This window comes from Delphinapterus leucas, chromosome 2 (assembly GCF_059928025.1).
Source record: "Delphinapterus leucas isolate spDelLeu-1000000601 "Yukka" chromosome 2, BTC_Dleu_Yukka2, whole genome shotgun sequence".
Classification (NCBI taxonomy): domain Eukaryota; kingdom Metazoa; phylum Chordata; class Mammalia; order Artiodactyla; family Monodontidae; genus Delphinapterus; species Delphinapterus leucas.
Genome location: NC_143130.1, coordinates 23,566,299 through 23,590,411, shown reverse-complemented (window position 1 = coordinate 23,590,411; position 24,113 = coordinate 23,566,299). Strand labels below are relative to the sequence as shown.

The following is a 24,113-nucleotide window of genomic DNA, read 5'->3' as shown; positions in this document are numbered from 1 at the left end:
TGAACAGTTTTCAAAATGGTTTCACGTTGAGCTCGTGCTGACTGTGCACGATAACCCTGGGAAGTAGGTAGGGCTGACATTATTTTGTGTGTGTGCAGAGAAAGAATCTTGTGCTCATCGTCACAGAGGAACGTGGAACCAGGGTCGTCTTCCAGTCCATTGCTGTTCACGCTGTAATGAAACGCTGCCTTCGTAATAACCTGGGGCTTGGAATAGAGCTTGCTCCTAAACACTGCCCCCAGCGCAGAGGTCATGGGCCAAGTTAGTCTCATAGAAAGGACTGATGCACGACCTAGTTGACGGGGCGGGGAGGTCTTATGTAAGTGGGCACAAGAAGAGGAGGAAAATGGAGAGCCCTGGGCGACGGCCAAGCTACCACTTACCTGAGCCATTCCCTTTGAGTCGCAGTTTGCAAGTTCTCGTGGGTCTTCGCGGACCCTTGAATTTCAGGTGTGTCCAGTTTAATGTTACTTTAATAACTAAAACAATTTCTCTGTATTATTTAGTAAGGAGCATAGTAAACATTTAATAATAATTTGGAACGGCTATCATATTTCACTGATCTTAAGACACACCAGGGCTTCCCTGGTGGCGCAGTGGTTGGGAGTCCGCCTGCCGATGCAGGGAACACGGGTTCGTGCCCCGGTCCGGGAGGATCCCACATGCCACGGAGCGGCTGGGCCCGTGAGCCATGGCCACTGAGCCTGTGCGTCCGGAGCCTGTGCTCCGCAACGGGAGAGGCCACAACAGTGAGAGGCCCGCGTACCGCAAAAAAAAAAAAAAGACACATGATCAATCATAAGAAGCACCATTCTTTTATGTACCACTAGGGGAAAAAAAGCATGCTGCCAATTAGTCTTATCATACAGATGTTTCTTTTTAACTGCATAGAACTGAAGAAGAATATTTCTTCTTCAAGTTTTTAAATTGTTTGTTGACTGAAACACTGGTGTCCGGTCATGCTACCAGGAATGATGGTCAGGTTCACCCATGGACAGGCAGTGACTGCTCCATCACTACTGGGTCTCATCCAATAGAGACAAGAAGATGCTACTGACTATTCTAAAAATAGCAATTCCAAGATACACACTTCTTCATATTTTGACAACTTAGACTCAGAAAAAATATGGTAAAATAGTTTTTCTTACTTTTCTAATAGTAATGCTGCTGATGGAAATATTGATTATTAGCCATGGATGATTGCTTTGCAGCCAAGGGAAAACATGGTGAAGCTTAGTTGGGGAAATAGATTTTAAAAATGCACTAACAATCAAGCAGTTACAAACTGTAACTCATTTTGGAGGTAAGGCATGACCAGGGGATACTTCTTTGAGAAGTGCTTAAGCTTAAGACTCAAAGGGTGAGAGAGAAGCATGGAAGTAACTAAGGGAAGAGTGTTGCTAGTGGAGAGGAGTGGAATATGTGGGTATAAAGACCCTGAGAAGGGAAGGAACTGGGTATGTTCCAGTAAGTCAAAGAATGATCATGTGGCTTGAGCAGAATGTTCTGCACATAGCTGCTTCTTTGAATTTAAACTAAAATACGTCCCAGTTTGGATTTGGGAAAATGTCTTGCCAGGTATAATCACAATGTTATAGTTCATAAGGCACTTTTCATCTTCTTATTAAATACCTTCTGAGGACTGGAATTACTTTTCAAGAAAAATCTTTTCTTTTAAATCAGTTGTTCATAAAAATATTTGATGTTGATGGGTTTGTGTCCATTTAATTATATGTAGCCGACCCTCATTATGCACTGATTGTGTATTTGTGATTTCGCCTGCTGGCTAGAATGTACTTGTAACCCCCAGATCAGTGCACACAGTGCTTCCACAGTCATTCACGGACAGGCGCAGGGGGGCAGGAAATTTGAGTTGTGCCCATTTCTAGCTGAGTCTAAACAAAGTGACACTCTGCCTTCTTATTTCAGCTCAGACTGTCGACAGGTGTATTTTCAGTCTATTTGTTGCCATGCTTTTTGCACTTTTTGCTTTTTTTGGTGATTCTGCTATCTAAAGTGTCCCCCAAGCGTGACGCTGGCTGGTGCTCCCAGGTGCGAGAGGGCTTGATGTGCCTTCATAGAAAGAATAGAGCAGCTCCGTGCAGTACTGTTGGCCGTGAGTTCACTGTGAATGAATCAACAGTATATATTAAATGAGATGTCTTTAAACAGAAACACACATAAAACAAAATTCTTTATTGATCTGCTGACGAAAATGTTGTGACCAAAGCCTCATAGGAACCTAACCTTGTATTTCCTTTGGGAGCAGTGGTTTTCACTGACTGAGTGTTTGCAACCCCTTTATAGAACATAATCACCCCCAAATAACATGAATCCACTGTACATGTACATGTGAACACATGGTTAACATGTTGCTGTGTAGCAAGCCACCCCAAAGATTAGTAGCTTAAAACAGCAACTGTTTACTGGCTCATAGTGCTGGGAGTTGGCATTTGGGGTTGGCTCAGCGGTGCAGTCCTTTTGCTGGGTCTGGCTGGGCTCGGTTGGACATTTGCCATCAGCTAGTAATCGATGGCGTCACTCATATGTCTGACGGTTTGGCTGGGGCTCTGAGCCACACAGTTTTCATCACCCAGGAGGCTAACCCGGGCCCTGGGGTGGTTGCAAGTCTCCCATGAGCAGCAGGAGGGCAAGCCCCAGTCTGCACGTGGTTTTCCATCCTGTGCTTGTGTTGCATTTGCCAACTCTGACCCATCAGCCAAAGCAAGTTACCCGGCCACCCAAATCAAGTAGGCTCCACCTCTTGCCGAGATCTGGTGGAAAGGGCATTGATGCAGGGAGGAAAAGGATTCCTCTTACTGTTACTCAAAAGCCAGAGAGTTAGTACTAGCTGTTAACCCGAATGGACATAAAAGGAAAGTAAAGTTCAGAAAGATTAAGCAACCACACAGCCAGTAATTGGCAAAGGCGGGTCACACATGTCTGCATGGTGGCAAAGTTTTTATTCTTTGTCTACTGTTTAGCCTTCTGATAGACGAATGGCTAATTTGCCTGGTTTGTCTAGTTCTGGGGAGGAAAAAACAGCAGTAAGATTAGTCTCCTCAATACAAGAGAGAAGCAACTGTCATTGTCTTGTCTTGGAAAAGAAACCGTATCCTATGTGCAGTCTTACTGCTGTGGTGAGTTTAAGAACATCATGGTGGTAGTGATTTGTGAATGTGTGGGGCTCGATCATGAATTTGATTTGCACAAAGGGCTTACATCCTGGTTATGGAATCTTAGTTGTAATAGAGTTTATTCTGAAGGACTTAAAGGAAGATGATTAAAATATTAGAGATATTGACATTGTCTGAAGAGATCTCCTTGTATTTCTTTCTTTTAAAAAATCCACAATATTACCATAGCCAGACCCTATTATGCTATTGTAATCATAGTTGAACTAAGAAGGGTGATTAACGATAGCAATTTATTGTATCTGAGGAGGAGAGAAAATAGGAGATGTTGTTGTTATCATAAATTATATCGTAAATAACCAAAAAGAAGCACTCAGAATGCTTGTGTAGTGTCAGCAGCCAGCCCTTTCAGGCACGCCAGCCCAGGATGTAGCCATAGAAACCCCAAAGTCATACTGTTATCTTAGCGTTGCTGCAGTTATGTGATACAACAGTATTAACATATAGATTAGGCCATTTATAATACTAGGTGTCATTTCAGGTCGGCTTGCTTATATAGCATTTTAGTTTTTTATTGTGCAGAATGTTAGTGAAATAGTGCTTTTCTGCAGGTCAGTGTTTATATAGGTATTTATAACACATCAGCTTCACCCTGCTATCAATTTATTGTTATTGATTGGTTGTACTGTATGAATTGTCCTTGCCTAATTGTCTTGCCTTTGCTAGTCATTTCATTTTTTTAAGTAAACAGGTTTGTTTAGAAAATACCTACACACTTATACATGTTGAGTTGTGTTTCAAGGGTCTAATTTCAGTCCCATTATAGACAGGACAATTTTTAAAATATTTTATGAGGGCACGTAGATGGGATTCGAAAAAAATTTTTGGCCTCATTTGGACCTAAGATAAAATGATGGAATGGGTTGTTTTAATATTGCTGCTCTTCTTGCATTTCCCAGGCATCCAGTGTCTGCCTGTCATCCTCCAACTGCCCTAGACACGCCCCCCCAACAGCAGCAGCCCACCAGAGCCTCCCCCTCTTGGCAGCACCCTGGGTTCCAGACCCTCTCCATCCTCAGCATTCCGTCAAATTACTTCACTGAAGTACCATTTACTTAGAGTCTCCTTACCTCAAAAATTAGGATAGAATCATTCACGTGTCAGCTTTACAGTCTTAAAAATATTTTGGCAGCAACATCTTAAAGATACTGCCCTTATCCAAGACATAAATCAAGTGGTCGGAATGCCAAGCACTGTAGCATGTGGTCAGTGAGATATTTAGGGGCAGAAAGAACTCTGTCCTGCCCTTTAGATCATCCCCCTGCATGTGGAGATGGCCCTAATATTAGAGACCTTCAATTCTTCGAAGCAGAAGTCAGATGTCAATACTTGTGTGTGTGTGTGTATTTTTTTTTACTTTTATTTTTAAAATTTTTTATTGGAGTATAGTTGATTTACAGTGTTGTGTTAGTTTCAGGTGTACAACAAAGTGATTCAGTTATACATATACATATATCTACTCATTTTTTTTTTTTTAGATTCTTTTCCCATATAGGCCATTACAGAGTATTGAGTAGAGTTCCCTGCGCTATACAGCAGGTTCTTATCAGTTATTTATTTTCTGTATAGTAGTGTGTATATGTCAGTTCCAATCTCCCAGTTTATCCCTTCCCACCCCCGCACCCCCCAGTACTTCTATTTTGCAGATGGGAAAACTTAGGTCTGAGAGAGTAAATGGGCTGTGCTAGGTCGAACTGTGGCTCTGGTAACGGACCCCAGATATAGTTTCCATCCACTTCCTCTCTAGTTGACCTTGGGATTTCTGTCCTCGTATCCCTGGATGTGGCTACGTACATGCCTTGTACCGATCCTTGCCACAGCACTTGAACGGATGGCCACAAAATGTAGTTGATTCTTCAGGATAGGAAGTCATGTCTTATTTGACTGTATGTTCCTAGGATCTAACATGGTGCTCCCTGCACTGGTGTTCACAAGGCACTCGGTAGGTGAACGCATGATTGAATGATGAGTAAGGAGTGAATGAATGAATGTAAGTAGTATGGAGTCACTTAAAGTAACTGGTTGTAATAAACATACCTAGTATAGAAAGATGTTTTTTTTAAAATGTGCATTTTAAATGAATCCTTTCATATCTGTTATAAAAACATCAGTGTGCATAAACTAAAAAGAGAGTAAGAAAGTTCATGTCATCGTTGCTAGAAATTAATTTCTGTATGTGTATTTCCAAAACATTACAGGAAATCTAGTTTTAAATACATTTAATTTTTGGTGAAATATATACAGATAGCATTTTATTGTCCCTACAAAGTTCAGTAGCACAAGTATATTTTCTGCTTAAGATCATGAATCTGTGTAGTTAATGAGATAAGAAGCTTTCATGCCTTTGCAATTTCCTTTTTTTCCTAATGTCCATGAGCTTTTTAGATTATAGTGTTTCTTTAAAGGCATTTGTTATTCTAGTTAAAAAGATTTTTTTTAAGATATTTTATTCTAAGTCAATATTTATAGTAGCTTAGAACTAACCCCTAAAAATCCTTTTGGTGTGTTCAGACCATATTGCCTTGTTTCGGTTTTGTTCGATAAGTTTGGTAAAGACGTGCGTTTTGCTCATTACTCCTCCGGGAAATATAGGGAGTGTGGATTACTTATTTGTGTCATTAATGAAGGAAAATTGGAATGGAGTTTGTATTGTCTCCCCCCACTCCTCTCAGTATTTGTGAAGTTTTAAAAAAAGATGGACATGGGACTTCCCTGGCGGTCCAGTGGTTAAGACTTCGCCTTCCAGTGCAGGGGGTGCAGGTTCAGTCCCTGGTCGGGGAGCTAAGGATCCCACATGCCTCCTGGCCAAAAAACCAAAACATAAACCAGAAGCAATATTGTAACAAATTCAATAAAAACTTTAAAATTGGTACACATCAAAAGAAAATCTTTAAAAAAAATAAACATTTAAACAGTAGAAAATAAGTTCTTAGTTTTCTGGAAAAAAAAAAAATCTTTAAAATACTCCTCATATCGTAACATCACTCTTTTGACCTTCGAGCACAGCTTTTATTCTTGTGTCTATATTTGTGTTAAATTAGAAAGAGCTTGTGACTCAAAAAATTTTTTTTGTTTTTTTTTTGCGGTACGCGGGCCTCTCACCGTTGTGGCCTCTGCCATCGCGGAGCACAGGCTCCAGACGCACAGGCCCAGCGGCCACGGCCCACGGGCCCAGCCGCTCCGCGGCACGCGGGATCCTCCCGGACCGGGGCACAAACCCGCGTCCCCTGCATCGGCAGGCAGGCTCTCAACCACTGCGCCACCAGGGAAGCCCCTCAAAAAATTTTTTATACTGTTTTTTATACCTTTATATAATAACATGTCAAAAGATCAAGTATCTTGTAATATTAAACTTCTGTTAACCAAATTATATGCTATTTTATAGTAAAACTGTTTTCATGGATAAGTATAGGAAAATGCTAAAAACCATTTTAGGATATTTTACAGATTTTTGGTGAATCATGCTCATTATACACATACACACAAGGAATACTTCATTGCTGTTCACCTGTAATCAAACTGAGATGAACCTTCAGGTGGGGGTTTGGATGACGGTAAAGAATAAACCATTCAGTAGCCATCACATATTTATCTTACTCCAGACTCTTAGAACACAGAATTAAAATGACTCATGTAATAGAAAGCCAGACACTCGTTATGCAAAATCACCAATTAAGTCTGTGTTTGAGCAAGCATAAGCTAGATCAGTTGTATTTATTTGTTTGCATTTTGTAATATTTTAAAAATAAAATATATTCACTCAAGTGGAAAACTTTAATACTGTGGAGAATGGGTTAATAAGTGTGGTACATTTTTACAACCGTGAAAATGAATGCACTACAGCTACCTGAATGGACATAGGTGATGCTCAGAAACATAATGTTAGGGGCAAAAAAGCTGAAGAACGTTATAGTATGATACCACATATATACAGTTCAAAAACAAGTCACTACATACAAATGTGGTAAAACTGTACAGGAAACAAAGGAAAGATATAGAAAGACCAGTAGTTACCTGGGGATAGGGGTGAGAGTGGAGAGAGGAGAGGATGAATTAGAAAGGAACCCAGGGGAGTTGTGGTGATGATGCTAATGCTGTCTTCCGGAAGTTGACAATTGTTTTACAGGTATCCGTTCACTATTATGCTTTATGCCTTACATGCACATCACTTAATACGCTCTGCAATGTACCAGATAATTTCTAATTCAGAAAATTGTTGTAAATATTTTCACACTTTAAACATTTCACACCTGTTCTTATTAAAGCTGAAGGCTTTCTCTTCCAGCAAAATTCCCTTTTCATTTTGATTAATTTTGATGCTGCAATTGAAGCTTTCTTATAAAATCTTTAAGCGTAAAAAAATTGTAAATTAAAAGTAAACATTTGTATATTTAAGTATTCCTAAAATCAGCTCTTGTAATAGTTTATTTTTATAATTCATTTATATTCCTCTAAACCACATAAAGCTTCTAGAGGCATACAAGTTCACAGCAGGGACTTGAAATAAACAAACAAAAAAAAGAAACCATAAAAATAAAATAACAGAATTGGAGTAATCCCTCCTAGCTTGTGGAGACCGCTTTGAATTAAGTTTTATGTTAAATTTTTCTCACTTAAATGTAAGCAACAACCATTAATTTTTAAAATATTTTTCTGAGGTACTTGAGCTCCAAATTCTAAATGAACCAGTCTGTTTTCTAAAGTATTTGCTGGAAAAACAGTCCCGTTTTCCATAGCCCAGTGTGACACACATCCTGCAGTTCAAACGCCTATGTGGTAGTCATCTTGCCAGTTCCAATTTGATAGAATTACTCACTGGCAAAGTAGTACAGTCTTAAACACGATGTGTAGAAACCCAGTGCTGAGTTGAGCTAACAGTAGTGATGGGGAAAACACATGAAAGGAAACAGAATAGAAAACAGTTCACAATTCTGATCTGGAGAAAGAGGGGAAAGTGCAATAGCAGCATGGCGTGATGTTTCTCACTTGGGTGATTGGATGGATGACAGTATTATTCTCGAGTAATGGTAGCAATAATTGTGTCTCCAGTTTGTCTTGTTCTCTGTAGTTTACAAAGCGCTTTCACGAACATTACGTCTTCCCCCCTTAGTGTTGCCCTTGGAGGGACTTCCGCTGTGAGCCTTTGTTCTCGCTGCCCTCATAAGCGTTTGACTTTGTTCCTGAGTCCTCCCCTTGAAAACTGTTACCCCCCTTGATCTCTTTGACCTCTCCTGATTTCTCTAGTGCCTCCTTTTCTCTTTATCCTTCGAATATCTAAACCTGACTACCCTGATTGCTCCCTTGCTGACATTATCCATTATTGTGATTTCATTGAGCGCAGCAAAGATTTCTCTAACACCCTGTCCTGTTTTCTGAATAGTGTATCTCAAGGATTGAGCTAATTCATAATCATCTTCCTTCTCTATTTCTTTACTTCCTGTTTGTATGAATGACTGCATTTCTCACTCACCAGGGCTGAAAGCCTTAAACCTGTTTGAATCCTTCCTCCACTCTTATACCTAATCACTTATCAGATTCTGTTCATTCTCTCTTCAGAATATCATCTACCTCTTACGCGTTACCGCTCTTCTAGTTCAGACCTTTCTTGTCACTTCCCTACATCATTTCATAACCCCTAACCTGTCACCTCTCCATTAGTATCCATTACCTCCCATCCATCATATATGTTCCTGCCAGAGTAATTTTGCTAACATACACTCCAGTCATTTTTCTCCCTTGTCTAAAAATCTTTACAAGGTCTAAACTACCACTAGAATAAAGATCATGTTTGTTTTTCTGGAATTCAAAACTTCTAGGATCTGGATGTAAGCTTGCTAAACTTACTTTCTCCTATTTCCCATCTTGCACCCTACCTTCCAGACAAATTATTCCCTGGTTCTTATACAACTTCCTATGTGCACCCCTCCATCTCTGTGTCATCTGTTCCTACATCCTGTACTTCACCATTATCAATCTCCAAATATCCAAAATGCTACCTGAGTAGTCAAGTGTGTCCCAGATCTTTGACATTGAGGTATTCTGTTTCTCCTTTGAACTGCTGTGGCACTTTATCTCTCTTACGGTACTAATCACTTTCTATGTGCTAGACACTTACACGGCGACTCCTGCTGAACTGTAAGCTCTTTCAGGTCGTGGTTTATTTCTGACTTATTCTGTAGCTCTTTCAGCCTTTACCATTGTGCATTACGTATGGTAGATGCTTAGTTAATATGTGTGGAGAGAAATAATCTGACCCCACAGCAGCTCAGTCAAGTGGGTAGGACAAGTAACGTTAGCCCCTTTTGAGAGGTCAGAAGACAGCCTCAAGGAGGTTAAGAGATTGCCTTAGGCCTGTTGCTTTGTGATGCCTGAACGCCTGCTGAAACACCAAGCCAATGTTTCCTTCATGTCACCACACTGCTTCTCAAAGTGGCTGTCCTCAAGCCGGCAGAATAGAAGACATAAATAGCGTATGAATTGTGTCCAGGTTGGAGATTTACATTTTCCAAACTCCAAGAATTAAAATATGCTATGAAGGTTCTTTTAAAAAGTATTCTTTTCTGTCATTTCTGAGGAAAGTAGTCATATAATAACCCATCTCTTGATTTTTTTAAATATTTCTTTTATTTATTTATTTATTTATTTTCCTTATTTTTTTTGGCTGCGTCATCAAGTCTTGCGGCACATGGGATCTTCGTTGAGGCATGCAGGATCTTTCATTACGGTGTGTGGTCTCTTGTTGCAGCACCCGGGCATCTCTCTGGTTGTGGCGTGAGGGTTTTCTCTCTCTAGTTGAGACGTGTGAGCTCCAGCGCGCATGGGCTCTGTAGTTTGCGGCATGCAGGCTCTCTCATTGAGACGTGCGAGCTCAGTAACAGTGGCGCGTGGGCTTAGTTGCTGTGCGGCGTGTGGTATCTTAGTTCCCTGACCAGGGATCGAACCCGCATCCCCTGCATTGGAAGGTGGATTCTATTACCACTAGACCACTGGGGAAGTCCCCCATCTCTTGGTTTTTAGAGGTAGGTGTGTGTGTGTGTGTGTGTGTGTGTGTATATACGTGTACGTAAGAGGAGGCAGAAAACAGAAAGGCAGTATTTAGTCAAGTTAGGAAAAGAATTAATTAAGGAAGCAGAGGGCAAACAGGAAATCCTTAGCAAACTCCAGATCCTGCATTTAGAGCCACACCACTAGAAAGGAAAACGGTTTGTATATCTCCTGTCACTGGTTGCCACTCTTCAAAGCACGACAGCATGCAAGTTTGGAAGGTTCTAGAAAACTTACCACTTTACTCTCTAACAACTGTCAATAATTTCCTTTCTTTCTTAGAAATCATGTTTGAAGCATTGTTTTCATTTCTTAGGCTTTATATATATGTATATTCTAATACTTCATTTTTCTTCCTTCACCAGAAGAAGAAGAAGAGCAGGTGCCCACCGATGGGGGCACATCAGCAGAAGCCATGCAGGTTCCCTTGGAAGAAGATGATGAACTGGAAGAGGAGGAAATTATCAATGATGAGAACTTCTTGGGTAAGAGACCGCTGGACAGTCCGGAAGCTGAAGAAATGCCCACGATGAAGCGGCCACGCCTGCTAAGCACTAAAGGGGACGCCCTGGACGTGGTGTTACTGGAGGCTCGAGAGCCACTCAGCTCAATAAACCCCCAGAAGATCCCACCAATGCTGTCCCCCGTCCATGTCCAGGACAGCGCGGACCTAGCTCCTCCGTCACCAGAGCCACCAATGTTAGCTCCAGTGGCAAAATCACAGCTGCCAACTGCAAAACCGTTGGAAGCAAGGTCGTTTACACCTAAAACAAAGACTAAAACCAGTTCTCCAGGGCAGAAGACTAAATCACCCAAAATGACTCCATCACCAGCAATGGTCGGAAGTCCTATTCGGTCTCCAAAAACCATATCCAAAGAAAAGAAGTCTCCTGGACGTTCGAAGAGCCCCAAAAGCCCCAAGAGTCCCAAGGTCATCACTCACATTCCCCAAGTACCCATCAGACCCGACACCCCTAACAGGACTCTTTCAGCTACAATAAGTGAAAAAATTAGTAAAGAGACCATTCAGGTGAAACAAATACAAACAGCCCCCGATGCTGGGAAACTGAACCATGAGAATCAGCCGAAAAAGGCCGTCGTGACTGATAAGACCATCGACGACTCTATTGATGCTGTGATTGCGCGGGCTTGTGCCGAACGGGAGCCAGACCCTTTCGAGTTTTCTTCTGGGTCCGAGTCAGAAGGAGACATTTTTACCAGCCCTAAGAGGATTTCAGGTTCAGAATGTGCTACCCCAAAAGCTACCACTTCCTCCAGCAGCTTCCCCAAGTCCGGGTCCACCCCTCTCCCTCTTTCAGGCGGAGCTTCAAGTTCTGACAATTCCTGGACAATGGACGCATCCATCGACGAGGTGGTCCGGAAAGCCAAGATGGGGACCCCTCCCAGCGTGCCCCCCAGCTTCCCTTACATCTCCTCCCCTTCAGTCTCTCCTCCCACCCCTGAGCCACTGCACAAGGCATACGAGGAGAAACCCAAAGCGCCGGCCTCCACGGACGTCAAAAAGAAGCTGAAAAAGGAAATGAAGACGAAGATGAAAAAGAAAGAGAAGCAGAGAGATAAGGAGAGGGACAGGGACAAAAGCAAGGAGAGAAGCAAAGAGAAGGAGAAAGGGAAGGAGACCAGCAAGGAAGCCAAGTATCCCTGGAAGGACTTTCTCAAAGACGAAGAGGCAGATCCCTACAAGTTTAAGATAAAAGAGTTTGAAGATGTGGATCCAAAAGCAAGACTGAAAGATGGAATGGTGAGAAGGGAAAAGGAGAAGCACAAAGACAAGAAGAAAGATAGAGAAAAGGGCAAAAAGGATAAAGAGAAGCGGGACAAAGAGAAAACGAAAGAGAAAGGCCGAGAAGAGAAGCTGAAGGCTGCCCCAGTCCCCCTGGTCCTGCCCCCCAAGGACATGGCGCTGCCCCTGTTCAGCCCCGCGGCGGCCGTGAGGATCCCGGCCATGCTGCCCTCCTTGACACCCATGCTTCCCGAGAAGCTGTTCGAAGAGAAAGAGAAGCCCAAGGAGAAGGAAAGGAAAAAGGACAAAAAGGAGAAGAAGAAAAAGAAAGAGAGAGAGAAGGAGAAGGAGAAGAAGGAGAAGGAGAGGGAGAAGGAGAAGCGAGAGAGAGAGAAGAGGGAGAAAGAGAAAGAGAGACACAAGCATGAAAAAGTAAGCACTTTATCCTTGGGGGCCCTGTCTCATCCAAGTTCTATTGAAAGCGCAGGTAAACAAAGCCAGCAATTGTCTTTTTCGGATGTAAATCACCCACAGCTTAACTGGAAACACGTCTGTAATGCGTTTACAAAATTTAATTTTAATTCTCAAACCCATAAACTTGTCATCAGCCCCCCTCCCCATACACTGGAAAACGTTAAAAATTCATAGCCTAAGAGCAATCTAATCACAGACCATCAGCTCTGTGTTAACCACACTAATCTCTGGCAGTTTGAAAAGATCTGTAATCTTCAACAGTGAATAATATTTTTGTAATTATCAAGTCTGCAGCATACTAATTTGTACCCAAATATTAGATACCCGGGAAAGGCAGCACCCAGTTTTCTAAGAGCAGGTAAAACCATGGCGCTGTCCTAAGAGGACAGCAAGGCCCATGGAGTCCTTGCTCACTGACTCAGTTTTGTTTGGTGAGCCATTTTTGCAAGTACTTAAGGTTATGCCTGTCTTCTACTTCCTGTAGCATCTCTTATCCTTCTATTTTATGCCTTTTTTTTTTTTTTTCTCTTTTGCGGTACGCGGGCCTCTCACTTTTGTGGCCTCTGCCGCTGCGGAGCACAGGCTCCGGACGCGCAGGCTCAGCGGCCATGGCTCACGGGCCCACCCGCTCCGCAGCATGTGGGATCTTCCCGGACCGGGGCACGAACCCGTGTCCCCTGCATCAGCAGGCGGACTCGCAACCACTGCGCTACCAGTGAAGCCCTGCTTTCTTTTTTTTAACAGGATATTTTTAAAATTTTATTTATTTATTTTGTTTGTGGCTGCGTGCGGGCTTTCTCTAGTTGCGGCGAGCGGGGGCTACTCTTCGTCGCGGTGCGCGGGCTTCTCATTGCAGTGGTTACTCTTGTTACAGAGCAGGGGCTCTAGGCGTGCAGGCTTCAGTAGTTGTGGCACGCGGGTTCAGGAGTTGTGGCTCGCAGGCTCTAGAGCACAGGCTTAGTAGTTGTGGCGCAAGGCTTAGTTGCTCCACGGCACGTGGGATCTTCCCGGACCAGGGATCGAACCTGTGTCTCCTACATTGGCAGGCGGATTCTTAACCACTGCACCACCAGGGAAGTCCCTCTTTTCTGCTTTAATAAGATTAGGACATGTCTCTGAGTATCTAGCTCATCTGGCAGCCTGGTTGGTGGGTAGAAACTAATTCTAAGTATTTTCCCATGTAAGTATATCAGGCTTCCGTAGAATATAGCCAAAGAAACTGATGTTCATCGTGCACTTTGTAGCAACCAGCACCTCGATCCTATGGTCACAAGATGCGACCTCTGCTTTTATAGCTTTGCTCTCTCTCCACAGTTCTTTGGGTTATAGTGGTTGACTTGTTGATGGAGAAATTTATTTTTAACTTTCTTAAAAAGTGTCTAAGTGTCTGGTGCTATACGTACAGATCCTCAGGTAGCCTTTCCCTGCCCTCTGGGAGCATTCCTCTTTGAGGGTGGCTACAAAATCATACCTAGTAATTTTTTCCACATGATAAAATATGCTGTATTTGACCTACAGCAGCTCCATTATCCATACTTTTGCAGTGTTTTCCATTTCAGACTTAACTGGGAAGATTAGTTTAGCTGACAAGCTAGGTAACCTCTCACATTTTTCTGCCTAACTTTTTTCTTTCTCTGTCTCCCTTGGCTATTATTCTAAAATATAAGGCAGTAGAATGGAACTTCTGATATTAATAACCAAACATCAGCAAGTTAGCAAGACACAGAAATCCAACTCTTTTTTCCATTTTTGAAATCACTTTATCATTGTGTTATTTTTCCATGGTACCCGGAAGATTTTAAAGCACTTCCACATACCTTAGTGTCTCCCCCGACACACCCGTCACACAGGTCCAGCAGATATTATTATCAACCTTTATGGATGAGAAACAGCCTGAGTGACTTGTCCAGGATCATGGTCACACAGCCAGCAGGAGCCGGGTCATTTACACACAGACTTACTTCCCGTTTAGAAATGTTTACGGCTGGTGATCCTGCCCGGCAGCGGTTAGCCGCTTACCCATCGGGCACCTAGTAACTTGGCAAGTGAGCCCTCAGCACATCAGAGTACTGTTGCTTTCATCACCATCTCACCTCTGGAAAGTCAGTAGAGGTGTTTCAGAGGCCACTGTGAACTTCAGTAAAGCCCATCAGGTTAGCTGGTAACAGCAGCCCATGCTTTTCCTCAGCACCTACCTGACTTTGGCAAGGACATGTCTCTCAGACCATCTTGGCTAGAGGCAAAGGGTCAGTTATGAGTCACACAGATTTCACCTAACAGAGGAATACAAGTCCTTGTATCAGTTTTGATGGTTATGGATCAGTTTTTAAAGATAAAAACTTACAAAAATCAGCCATTAGGGCTTTAAAAATAATAAACGTTATTGTCTCTGGAGTTAGGAGTTCCCATCCTGACTTTTTCAGCCCTGTGAACTTGGGCAAGTGGCTTAGGTGAGGATTAAATGAGATAACATCTGAGACCTGCTTAGTACCATTTCTGGCACATAAGTAAATGCTGGATAAGTGGAGAAAGGCGGTGATGGGGATGGCGAGTGTTATTATTCCATTTTGAATCAACCCCTAAAACATAGAAACCTGAATAGAGGCGGCTGCTTCATTGGACCCTGGTGACTGACCTGTGTGTGACAGGGTGAGTCAGCTGTGGTTCCAGTGTTGAAAAATTATGTCTGCTTCCTGGGCATCCTTTTAAATTTTAGCCCTTTGTGCAGCTAGGAAAGGGTAAATCTATTGTAACCTGTGGGATGCCATTGACAAGGAGTAGAAATTGAGATATTAACTTAAACATTAGGACTTCTCTTTTTTCAACCCCACTTAATCCCCCAAGTATCAAGCCATATGAGTAAATGAAAGTAGACGTGAAATTGGGTTGCATATGATCTAAGAATTTTCTTACATACGCACAGAAGACAACAAGAGTAAATCAAAACAAGGCGTATATAAGCTGTCCCAAGAAAAAGTCTGCAGTCAGAAGGCCGAGGGCCGTGGTTTCCTTCCTCCGGCTCCTCAGCAGCTCACAGAAGCAACTGTCCTGGACACGGACCTGGATCAGCAAGCAAGGGCATTTTTTTTTAATTAAAAGAAAAACCTCCCCATATTTACTTTACCTACCTATAAAGTTTTTACCAGTCATACCCACTTTTATCAATACAAGAACCAATAAAGATCCCATTAACTAAACGGGAATCTGCATGGTAGTTAGAAAGAGCCTTGGGCTTTGGAATCAGGCAGATCTGAGGCAGGTGTTTTAGTTCTTTAATCCATAGGCATTTCATCTTTATTTTTCATTTTATTTTATTTTATCTTTTTGGCCGCACCATGCGGCATGCGGGATGTGCCCCGACCAGGGATCGAACCCACACCCCCTGCAGAGGAAGCATGGAATCTTAACCACTGGACCACCAAGGAATTTCCCAGCATTTCGTCTTTAAAGTGGGATATGATAATAACACTTTTTAAAAAACTGCAGACAGTAATAGTTAACGTTTATTGAGCATTTACTGTATGCTAAACACCATATATAAGTTTAGTTCCTTATCACAACTCTATCAGGTAGATACTGTAATTGCTGTCACTTTAATATAAGAATCTGAGGCTTAGAGAGATGAATAAACTTGCCCAGGATCACACACCCAATAAGTGGTTGAACGGGAACCACAATTTCAATCCAGGCCATCGTCAGCTACTATAACTAATGTTCTTAACCACTCTCCTTTCCTACATTTAAATTAAAAATGGATTAAGTGAAATAATTTATGGCACCTGGTTCAGTGATGCCCCCTCAGAAGGAAAAATCGTTTTTCTAGTAGTGGTAATAATCCAGAGTATGGCGATTTATGCAGTCTTCTCATTCCCCTTATGGGCAGTTAATATGCATCAGTCAGGGTTAGGAGTGTGGTCTTTCATCTGTTTCAAGTAGAACCAAAGTAACTTTTTATGGAAAACATACTAAGAGCAACGTGTTAAACGGTCGCAAACTTGACCATAATAGCTTTAGCTGTGATAAACCTAATAGAAAATTTCAGAGCAGTTTAAATTTTTATTATAATTTTGTGTTTGTGTTTGTCAGTGTATGTATTACATGACTTTATTTCAAACCCTGGCTCTTTTTACATGTGGCATTTTCAGTAAAAAAATAAATAAGAAAATGTCTCGTTTATGTTAGTGGAATTGAAGGTTCATATAACCTTGTATAGAAGACAAGCCAAAAATCCATCTGTCGAACTTGGAAATATGTCTTTATGCTCTTATTGGAGTATGCTCTGAGAAGACCTGGTAGAGTTGCACCCCAAAATGATGACGTCACAGACTGTAGATAAAAAGGCGCAGTACTGGGCCTTGAAGAGCCTGGGCTTTGGCAGTCAGACTGACCTGGTTTTTGGTCTCAGCTCTGCCACTTCTTAGTTACTCACCAGCCTCTCCTAACCTCTGACCCTCTGCTTCCTTCACTCTCTACCTCCTCCCATTCGACACCGGGAAGAGACCGCATCATTATAAAGTATGCTTTCCCTCTGTTTAAGAACAATAGTTTCTATACGTGCTCTAAGAATATTTTGGCTTAAAAGGCTTTCTCTTCTGCCTTCTCATAGGAAACACTGAGTGAAGACTAGTTTGTGTCATTTAAGATACATGGACTCTGACAATCCAGTTTCTTTACAGTAACCAATAATGCTGATAATCAACCCAGAGATAATTGGGATCTGTTTATAATGGAAAGCTCATACTTCTATAATGGAGCTCCCCGCGCCCCCCCCCCCGCCCCCCGTTTTTCTCCTGTTGCCTGATCACTTGTTTTATTTGAGCTAACATTGGCAATTGAGTGACCTAACCTGGTGGTAAATGACATCAGCACACACTTGGCATTTAATGAGTGAGTCCGCTTGGTCCTTGTCAGGCCTGGCCGACAGCTCTGAGGGTGAGACCGTGGCTCCTGTTCCTCAGTTGAGAAAACTGTACAGGGAGGTAGGGTAACTTGCGGACAAGCTGTGACATGACCCAGGCCTGTCTGGTTAAAGCCCGTGGGCTTCTCAGGCCCACGATGGAGGCTGGTGAGTGGGATGAGAATGGCTCACAATCTAGAGTAAAGGGCCATCGTGATTTTTAGAAAACTTTAGTCCCTGATCAGCCCATAGTGAGCTCCCGTTCAGCTGCCATATTTTAAAGGACAGGCAGTGGCGGTCCTCAAAGCTTGAGTGATTTCAGTCATCAGAACAATTAAAATGTCTCATGTTTCTCCAGTCTATCCCCAAATCCCTTAGCATCTGCCCCAAAATAGTCTTTTATTGAACTTTAAACAGTTTGTTTTTTAGAGAATGAGAAGTGGTCTTCCCAGTTTGTGCCTTTGACAGAAGGTCTCCATCGTCTTTCCTTTCTATGTAAAGTACTGTTGACTTGTTTCCAGCCTTTTCTCATCAGCTTTCATGATTAACTAGTGAAATGAAGGGTTTTCAGTAAATAAAATAACCCCAGTAAGAAGGGGGAAATATTCCCTGCTGTTTCTTACAACTATTTGTTCCAAGGGGAAGCCAGTAACTTAATGTTTAAGTGAGTATGTTTGAATTTATCAGTTTCCTGAAGTCCATCCCCAAGGCTTCAGAGGAATGAACTGAACACTTACTGAAAGCCTGAGTCCTGTTTCATTGTCCTCGCGGGATCCCTCTTGTTATACTTCACCACAACCGTAGATCTTCTGTCCGTTGAGTATTTTAAACAGTCTGTCAGTGTTAGACTATGTTTCTGAATGGAAATAATGTACAGACCTTCATCGTTAAGAAAGATAACAGGATGGTTACCATTTGTCATAGTTCAGCATCTAAAATATTTGGTTTTTAAATTCCGCTTTTCACCAGTAGTATTTCTGGGTGTTTTTCTGACATATTAGCATAGATAGACATCTGAACTAGTGCTGGCTGAACTTGCTGCCACCCTACCTAGCACACATACATAGGTTTTTGTTTGTTTTTTTTTTAATGAAAGAAGTTTAACATTTAAAAAAATAGGAAGTAAAACTTGGCCAGATTATATTGACAAAGCTGCCCATTACCTTTGCAGAAAGTCCCTGTCAGAAGATAAACTTTAAAGCTGGAATGCATGAAAGAGTTCCAAGATAGAATTTAAATTTAAACTGATTCCTTATAGATAAGCTTTTTAAAAATCCACCTCTTTGCTTCAAGTCAGGATTTTAAAAATAAATTTCCCCTTTAAATCTCTTGAGCGATTTTCATTTTTTGCAAGGCCGCACTGCTGGTGTCCCGGAAAAATGGAGAGTTAGAGCTTTATCAGTTGGTGCCCTGAGGTATGTGGCAAAGAAGCTAAATCCTTGAAGATTAGCAAAAAAAATGCAGCACATGGCAATAAGGGGCTTATATGACTACTAGTATTAGTTCAGGTGAAAGAAGTATTGCTTATACATAAAACTGGACAAATCCACTGACAATGTATTTTTAGTTAGCTACAAAGGAGTCTTATATTACTGGACTTTGCCTCTTTGGTGAATTGGGAAGCTTAGTAATCCACTGTAAATGCTCTTCTGCGTGCCCCAATTCTCAGCATCGCTCTAAAGTACTGTTCTTTTATTTTAACCCTTACAAGCTCTTGTTTCCCCCAGATTTTTGCTTCATGCCATTAAAAGATGGCGGTAAATAATTGAAGTCATTGTCATCTAGTGGGTTGATTGCTGGAACGGACACAGGAGAAATTATTTCCTGATTGTAGGAAACATCCCTGTGTTTTTATTTGGGTGGGCATTCAGATAAAGTTAACATAAACAAAAGTCTGGTGAGAAATTTTTATTTAGAAACTGTACTTTCTATATCTACATTGTTAGCATTCTTATTGGTCTTTTTCTATGCTTGCTTGAATTTTATCTTTAAGTTAAATCTGCTTTAACTTCTTTAAGAATGAAATTTAAGTATTTAACTATTTTTAGGTAGGATTGCAATATGTCCTGGTTTGCCTGGGACAGTCCAGTTTACACCTGTTACATGGTGTAAATAACATAGAGAAAAAAATATATTTTACAGTGTACCCTAGACATCTCACAAGTATATGTCATTCATCATAAAAGACATTGACAAAGAAACTGAATAGCTCCATGCAAGACATCAGCATTACCAGAAAAAAGGACTCAGAAATGTTTGGCAAAGAGTCACGAGTAGTATGGTAGAACAGAGGATGAATTTGGTGCCAGGAGAACTGGATTTCAATCATTTACTTACTAACTTTGTAACTGGCCAAACCACTTAATCTTTCTGAGCCCTTAGTACATGTGAGTAGTAATAGCTTCCACACCTACCTTATAGAGTTGTGAAGATCAGATTGGATTATATATATGGGACACACTTTGTGAAGTGGTATACCGGTAAGTTATAATTATTGTGTAGTGTGGTAATAGCAGTGGACCAAAATACAATGTAAAGCATAGTAATAGTGAAGAAGATTTTTTGAAAGTTAGGGCAAACAGCTTTATTTTTTAATAAAGCTTAAGAAAGTGTTATTTAAGTGCTTCAATAATAGTATTGTGGGTTGAAGGAACATGGAATATTACTCCCAGTACTCAGGTCAATTAGGAGTGTGTGACCCTAAAATTTTTTAGAATTGAAGAAATATAGGAACTTTATATAATTTTTCATTCTCTGAATAAAAAAAAAATTGTATTCAGTCCTAGTTTTGCTATTTTTGTGACCTGAAAACAGAAAAGGAAAAAGAAACAGGAAAGAAAGGAAAAATGGTTGCTTCATGTATGATCAGTTTCTCTGTAAAATGGAAACCATACCCCAACCTGTTTGTTAAAGAACCTAAATGAGAACATCTGGAAAATAACCAAACACAATGCCTGGCAAACATTAAGTGTTTTATAAATGTTTGTTTTGGATATATTTGTTTATTTTCCCACAAATAACACAGAATGGTGAGAAAAATGTAGAAGCCTTAGTAGTTTACAAAATAGGCTAGACCACTGGTTTTCAGATTTGTTTAGATATGGAACCCTGTGTTCAAAAAAAATAGAGGAGAAAGTGAACACAAAAATTTTCCATGGGTCTTGCTTTGCCCCGTCCCCAGTGACCCTTGACCCCCGAGGCCTTGAGGAAAACCACTGGACTAAGAACTGGGCAAATAAGAGAGACATCTGCCAAAAGTGAGACCATTTAGAGGAGCAGGTTTTCGTGGGGGAGTTGATAAGTTAAGATTTAGATGTAATGAGATGAAATCCTTATAAGATATTTAGCTGAAAATGTTCAGTGGGCAGCATTATGTTTTGGTCTTAGTTCCAATCAGTGCTGGTCTAGAGAGGGAGATTTTGAAGACATGCCATATTGAAAACTTAGGATTGAGGGAATTCCCTGGCAGTTCAGTGGTTAGGACTCGGTGCTGTCACTGCAGGGGGCCCGGGTTCGATCCCTGGTGGGGGAACTAAGATCCCACAAGCCACGTGGCACGGCCAAAAAAAAAAAAAAGTTAAAAAAAAACAACTTAGGATTGAAACCATGGACATGGATGAGGTCAGTGGAGAAAGCATGGGAGGACGAGAGGAGAGGACTTTGCTAGGGACAGGGAAGGAGCGTGATGAAGACCTCAGTGAAGAAACAGACGGGACATTCGGAAAGATTGAGTGTCTAGAAGGAATAGTTTAGTGGCGTGGTTGGGCCAGAAAGTAGAGTGGAGTTGGGTGAGGGATGAAGGAGAAATGGAGAAATGCAGACGATGAAGTGAAGACTAGAAAATGTGAGAGGTCGTCAGTGAGAGGTTAAAGGGGAGGTAAGTTTTTTAAAGGATAGAGTTGAGCGCATTTGAAAGCTAGATGAAAATAATGAGTGGAACTGAGAAGTTGAAGATGCTACAAATAAGGAGGAAGTCTTTCGAAGACTAGAGGAGATGGACTCTAGTGTAATTGTGAATGCAGAGAAGTTTGTAGGGAATTGAAGGAATTCTGCTTAGTGGCCTCAGTATTTTGTCCTGTGGGGTTTGAAAGGCAAAAGAGGAAGGAACTCACGGGATGGGTCTTAAAAGCTGTAAATAATCGCTTCCGATTAATTTTTAAAATATATCTTAAGCACTTATGTGTCAGGCCCTACGATAGGCACTGGGAAATAGCCACAAACAGAACAGGCATGGTTTCTGCTCTTAACTAGTTTAGCTGGGAATCCAAATAAGCAGATAGTATTAAAGGCACAGATGAAATTGGAGTTTTGATGGCAGAAGTTTGTACAGTTTTAAATATTTTCTTTGGAATTACTCAGTGCCCTAGAGAATGATTTTAGGTTGGTCCTGGATGAATGGTGAAATGACCGAGAGGCAAGGGAGTTGAGGGTGCTTGCAGGATAAGTGGTTCATTCAACAGACGTTGGTTGAGTACCTCCTGCGTACCATGCACTGTTCAAGAGAATGATAGGAGTCATCGATCTTGATGTGACGGTGGGATTTAAAAAAAAAAAACAATTCAAGAAGGGGGCAGGTAAAAACATATGAAAAAAAATGATAGATTTGATCAATGTGCAATATATTGATTATATGATATACTATACTGAGCACTACTTTATAAATTCCTTCCCCTTTAGAACCACTGCACTGTTCTGTTATGATTTAACTCTTGAGCTTGAAATATATAAATCAGTGGTTTGCACTAGTTGTCACAGTGACTAGCAGTGTCCTACTGGCATGTAGGGATGTTAAAAATCTGGCTGTGCCTGGGACCACCAAGGAACCATCCCACCAAAAATGCTGGAAAACTCTGATGTAGATAATAATTTGAACTGCACATCTCTTGTTCATTTTGTTCATTCAAAATGTCAATTGTTCTGTATAGGATCTTCAAGCCAGAAAATGTGGAGAATCCCTTTAACACCATACTCAATTTGTGTATTCCCTTTCTGATTATTAGCTCAAATATTTGTGAGATCTTCAACTTATTCAGCAGTTATTGCCTTTGCCATAAATCCTTTCTAAATGAATATGTTTTGTCTTGTACAATATTTTAGATCATTTTTGTACTAGCCAAAAAATAGAACAGTTCAGTGCTGTAATTACAGTTAGTGTGTTGGTTTCCTTTTATGGCATTGTAAACATGAGATGAGTCTAATGTTTTTCAAGATCCATTAATAGATTCATTTTATCTTATAGTGAAGCTATGACTGCATTTTTTTCTGTTTTTGTTAAGTCTGGCAGTTACTTAAACGTTCCACTGAATGACCCAGGTAACAGTTTCTGTTTAAAAATTCTAACAATAAAATCCAAGAAATTAGTCAAAACTAAGAAAATGCAGAAATAACTCCCATATTTACTAGTGTTTAAAGTTTATGGAATTGTCCATGTTGCCTGGTAGCCTTCAGTTGTTGGGAAATGAAAACAAAATAGCCCAGTTTATCTTTACATCTAGCATTTTAGGCACATTTGAAACTTAAAAGTCTTATCAAGTTTGTGGAGATGAGGAAGTAGGAGAAAAGGGAGGAGGTACTTTTGTTGAAAAAAAAGTATTTGACTCTAACGTAATATCTTCAACAGATAAAAGTGGAGCCAGTGGTCCCAGCCCCAAGCCCAGTGATCCCCAGATTGACTCTCAGAGTTGGAGCTGGCCAAGACAAAATGTAAGTACAGACGTTTCCAGTTAGAGTGCAATAGATGGAACTTAACCTTCACTACTCTTTCCTAGTGGATTTAATTCTATAGACCTTTTCCCAGTGTGAATATATAGTAGGGTCAAGCTGTATTTTGAAAAGTCTTCATTTTCAAATTTTTATTGGTTTCTTCCTCAGAGTTAATGCTTATTGCTTTATTCAACATATAGGATCCTTTGTGTTTTTGGGGTTTTTTTTCTGGCACTTTTTCTCTTTTGTAAAGACTAGCACAGGACATTGTTTCTGCATAGTTTGTAAGGCTCTGGTTATCTGAAAAATAAGAAACTATGTATTGAATGGACTGACTACCATGTTATGCCCAGGTGGATGTAATGTTAAACCTTTTCAAGTGTGTGTTCTCTGTCACCAGGACAAAGAATGAAGATTCTTTTCTTGCTCAGATGGCACATGGTTTTATTCTGTGCATATAAAACAAGGATACTGCCAAAGGCTTGGTGAAACAGTATATAATAGTAACTGAAGTCTGAATTGTTTGCTCTTTTTTTTTTTTTTTAAGAGAGAACTGGAAATGTAAACCCCATGTTTACTGTTTATTTTCTTAATTTTCACGGAATCATCACATCCACCCACCCTTCTTCAAAGTAAATTAGTTGGCTATGTTTCTTTTATTCATTTTGAGGGTATGAATTAAGGCCTACAGTGCTATTATATGATCCTAATAGGGTAATGAAGCATTGATTTTTTTTTTGTAAATCATGTTGAAAAGCATTCTTCTAAAAATCATATTATACATCATTTAAATGAATTTTACAAGCTTAAAGTACAAGTTTACAACCTTACTTTTTACCAGTAAACCTGAAAATGGATTAGTTTACATTGCAAACAATCAAATATTATGTAGAAAATAGGCTTACAAGGCATTTAACTTTCATTCAGTTTTTAGCCATAAAAATGAAAGTAGTAGCCATGAACTTATTTATTTAGTAGGTACAGTAGACAACAGGAAATTTGCTTTACATTCTCATGGTTCGTTCCATCTTAAAGTTTGTGTGTAGCGTGTATTTTA

The 24,113-nt window shown here is 40.7% G+C and overlaps 1 protein-coding gene across 1 annotated transcript in view; it reads left to right on the top strand.

Moving 5' to 3' along the window:
* Positions 1-24,113, top strand: part of TAF3 (TATA-box binding protein associated factor 3) — a 153,258-nt gene that overhangs the window by 102,672 nt on the left and 26,473 nt on the right. Inside the window, exons 3-4 of the mRNA XM_022580267.2 lie at positions 10,604-12,414; positions 22,974-23,056. Coding sequence (XP_022435975.1) covers positions 10,604-12,414; positions 22,974-23,056 — 1,894 coding nt within the window. The remainder of the gene's footprint in view (positions 1-10,603; positions 12,415-22,973; positions 23,057-24,113) is intronic.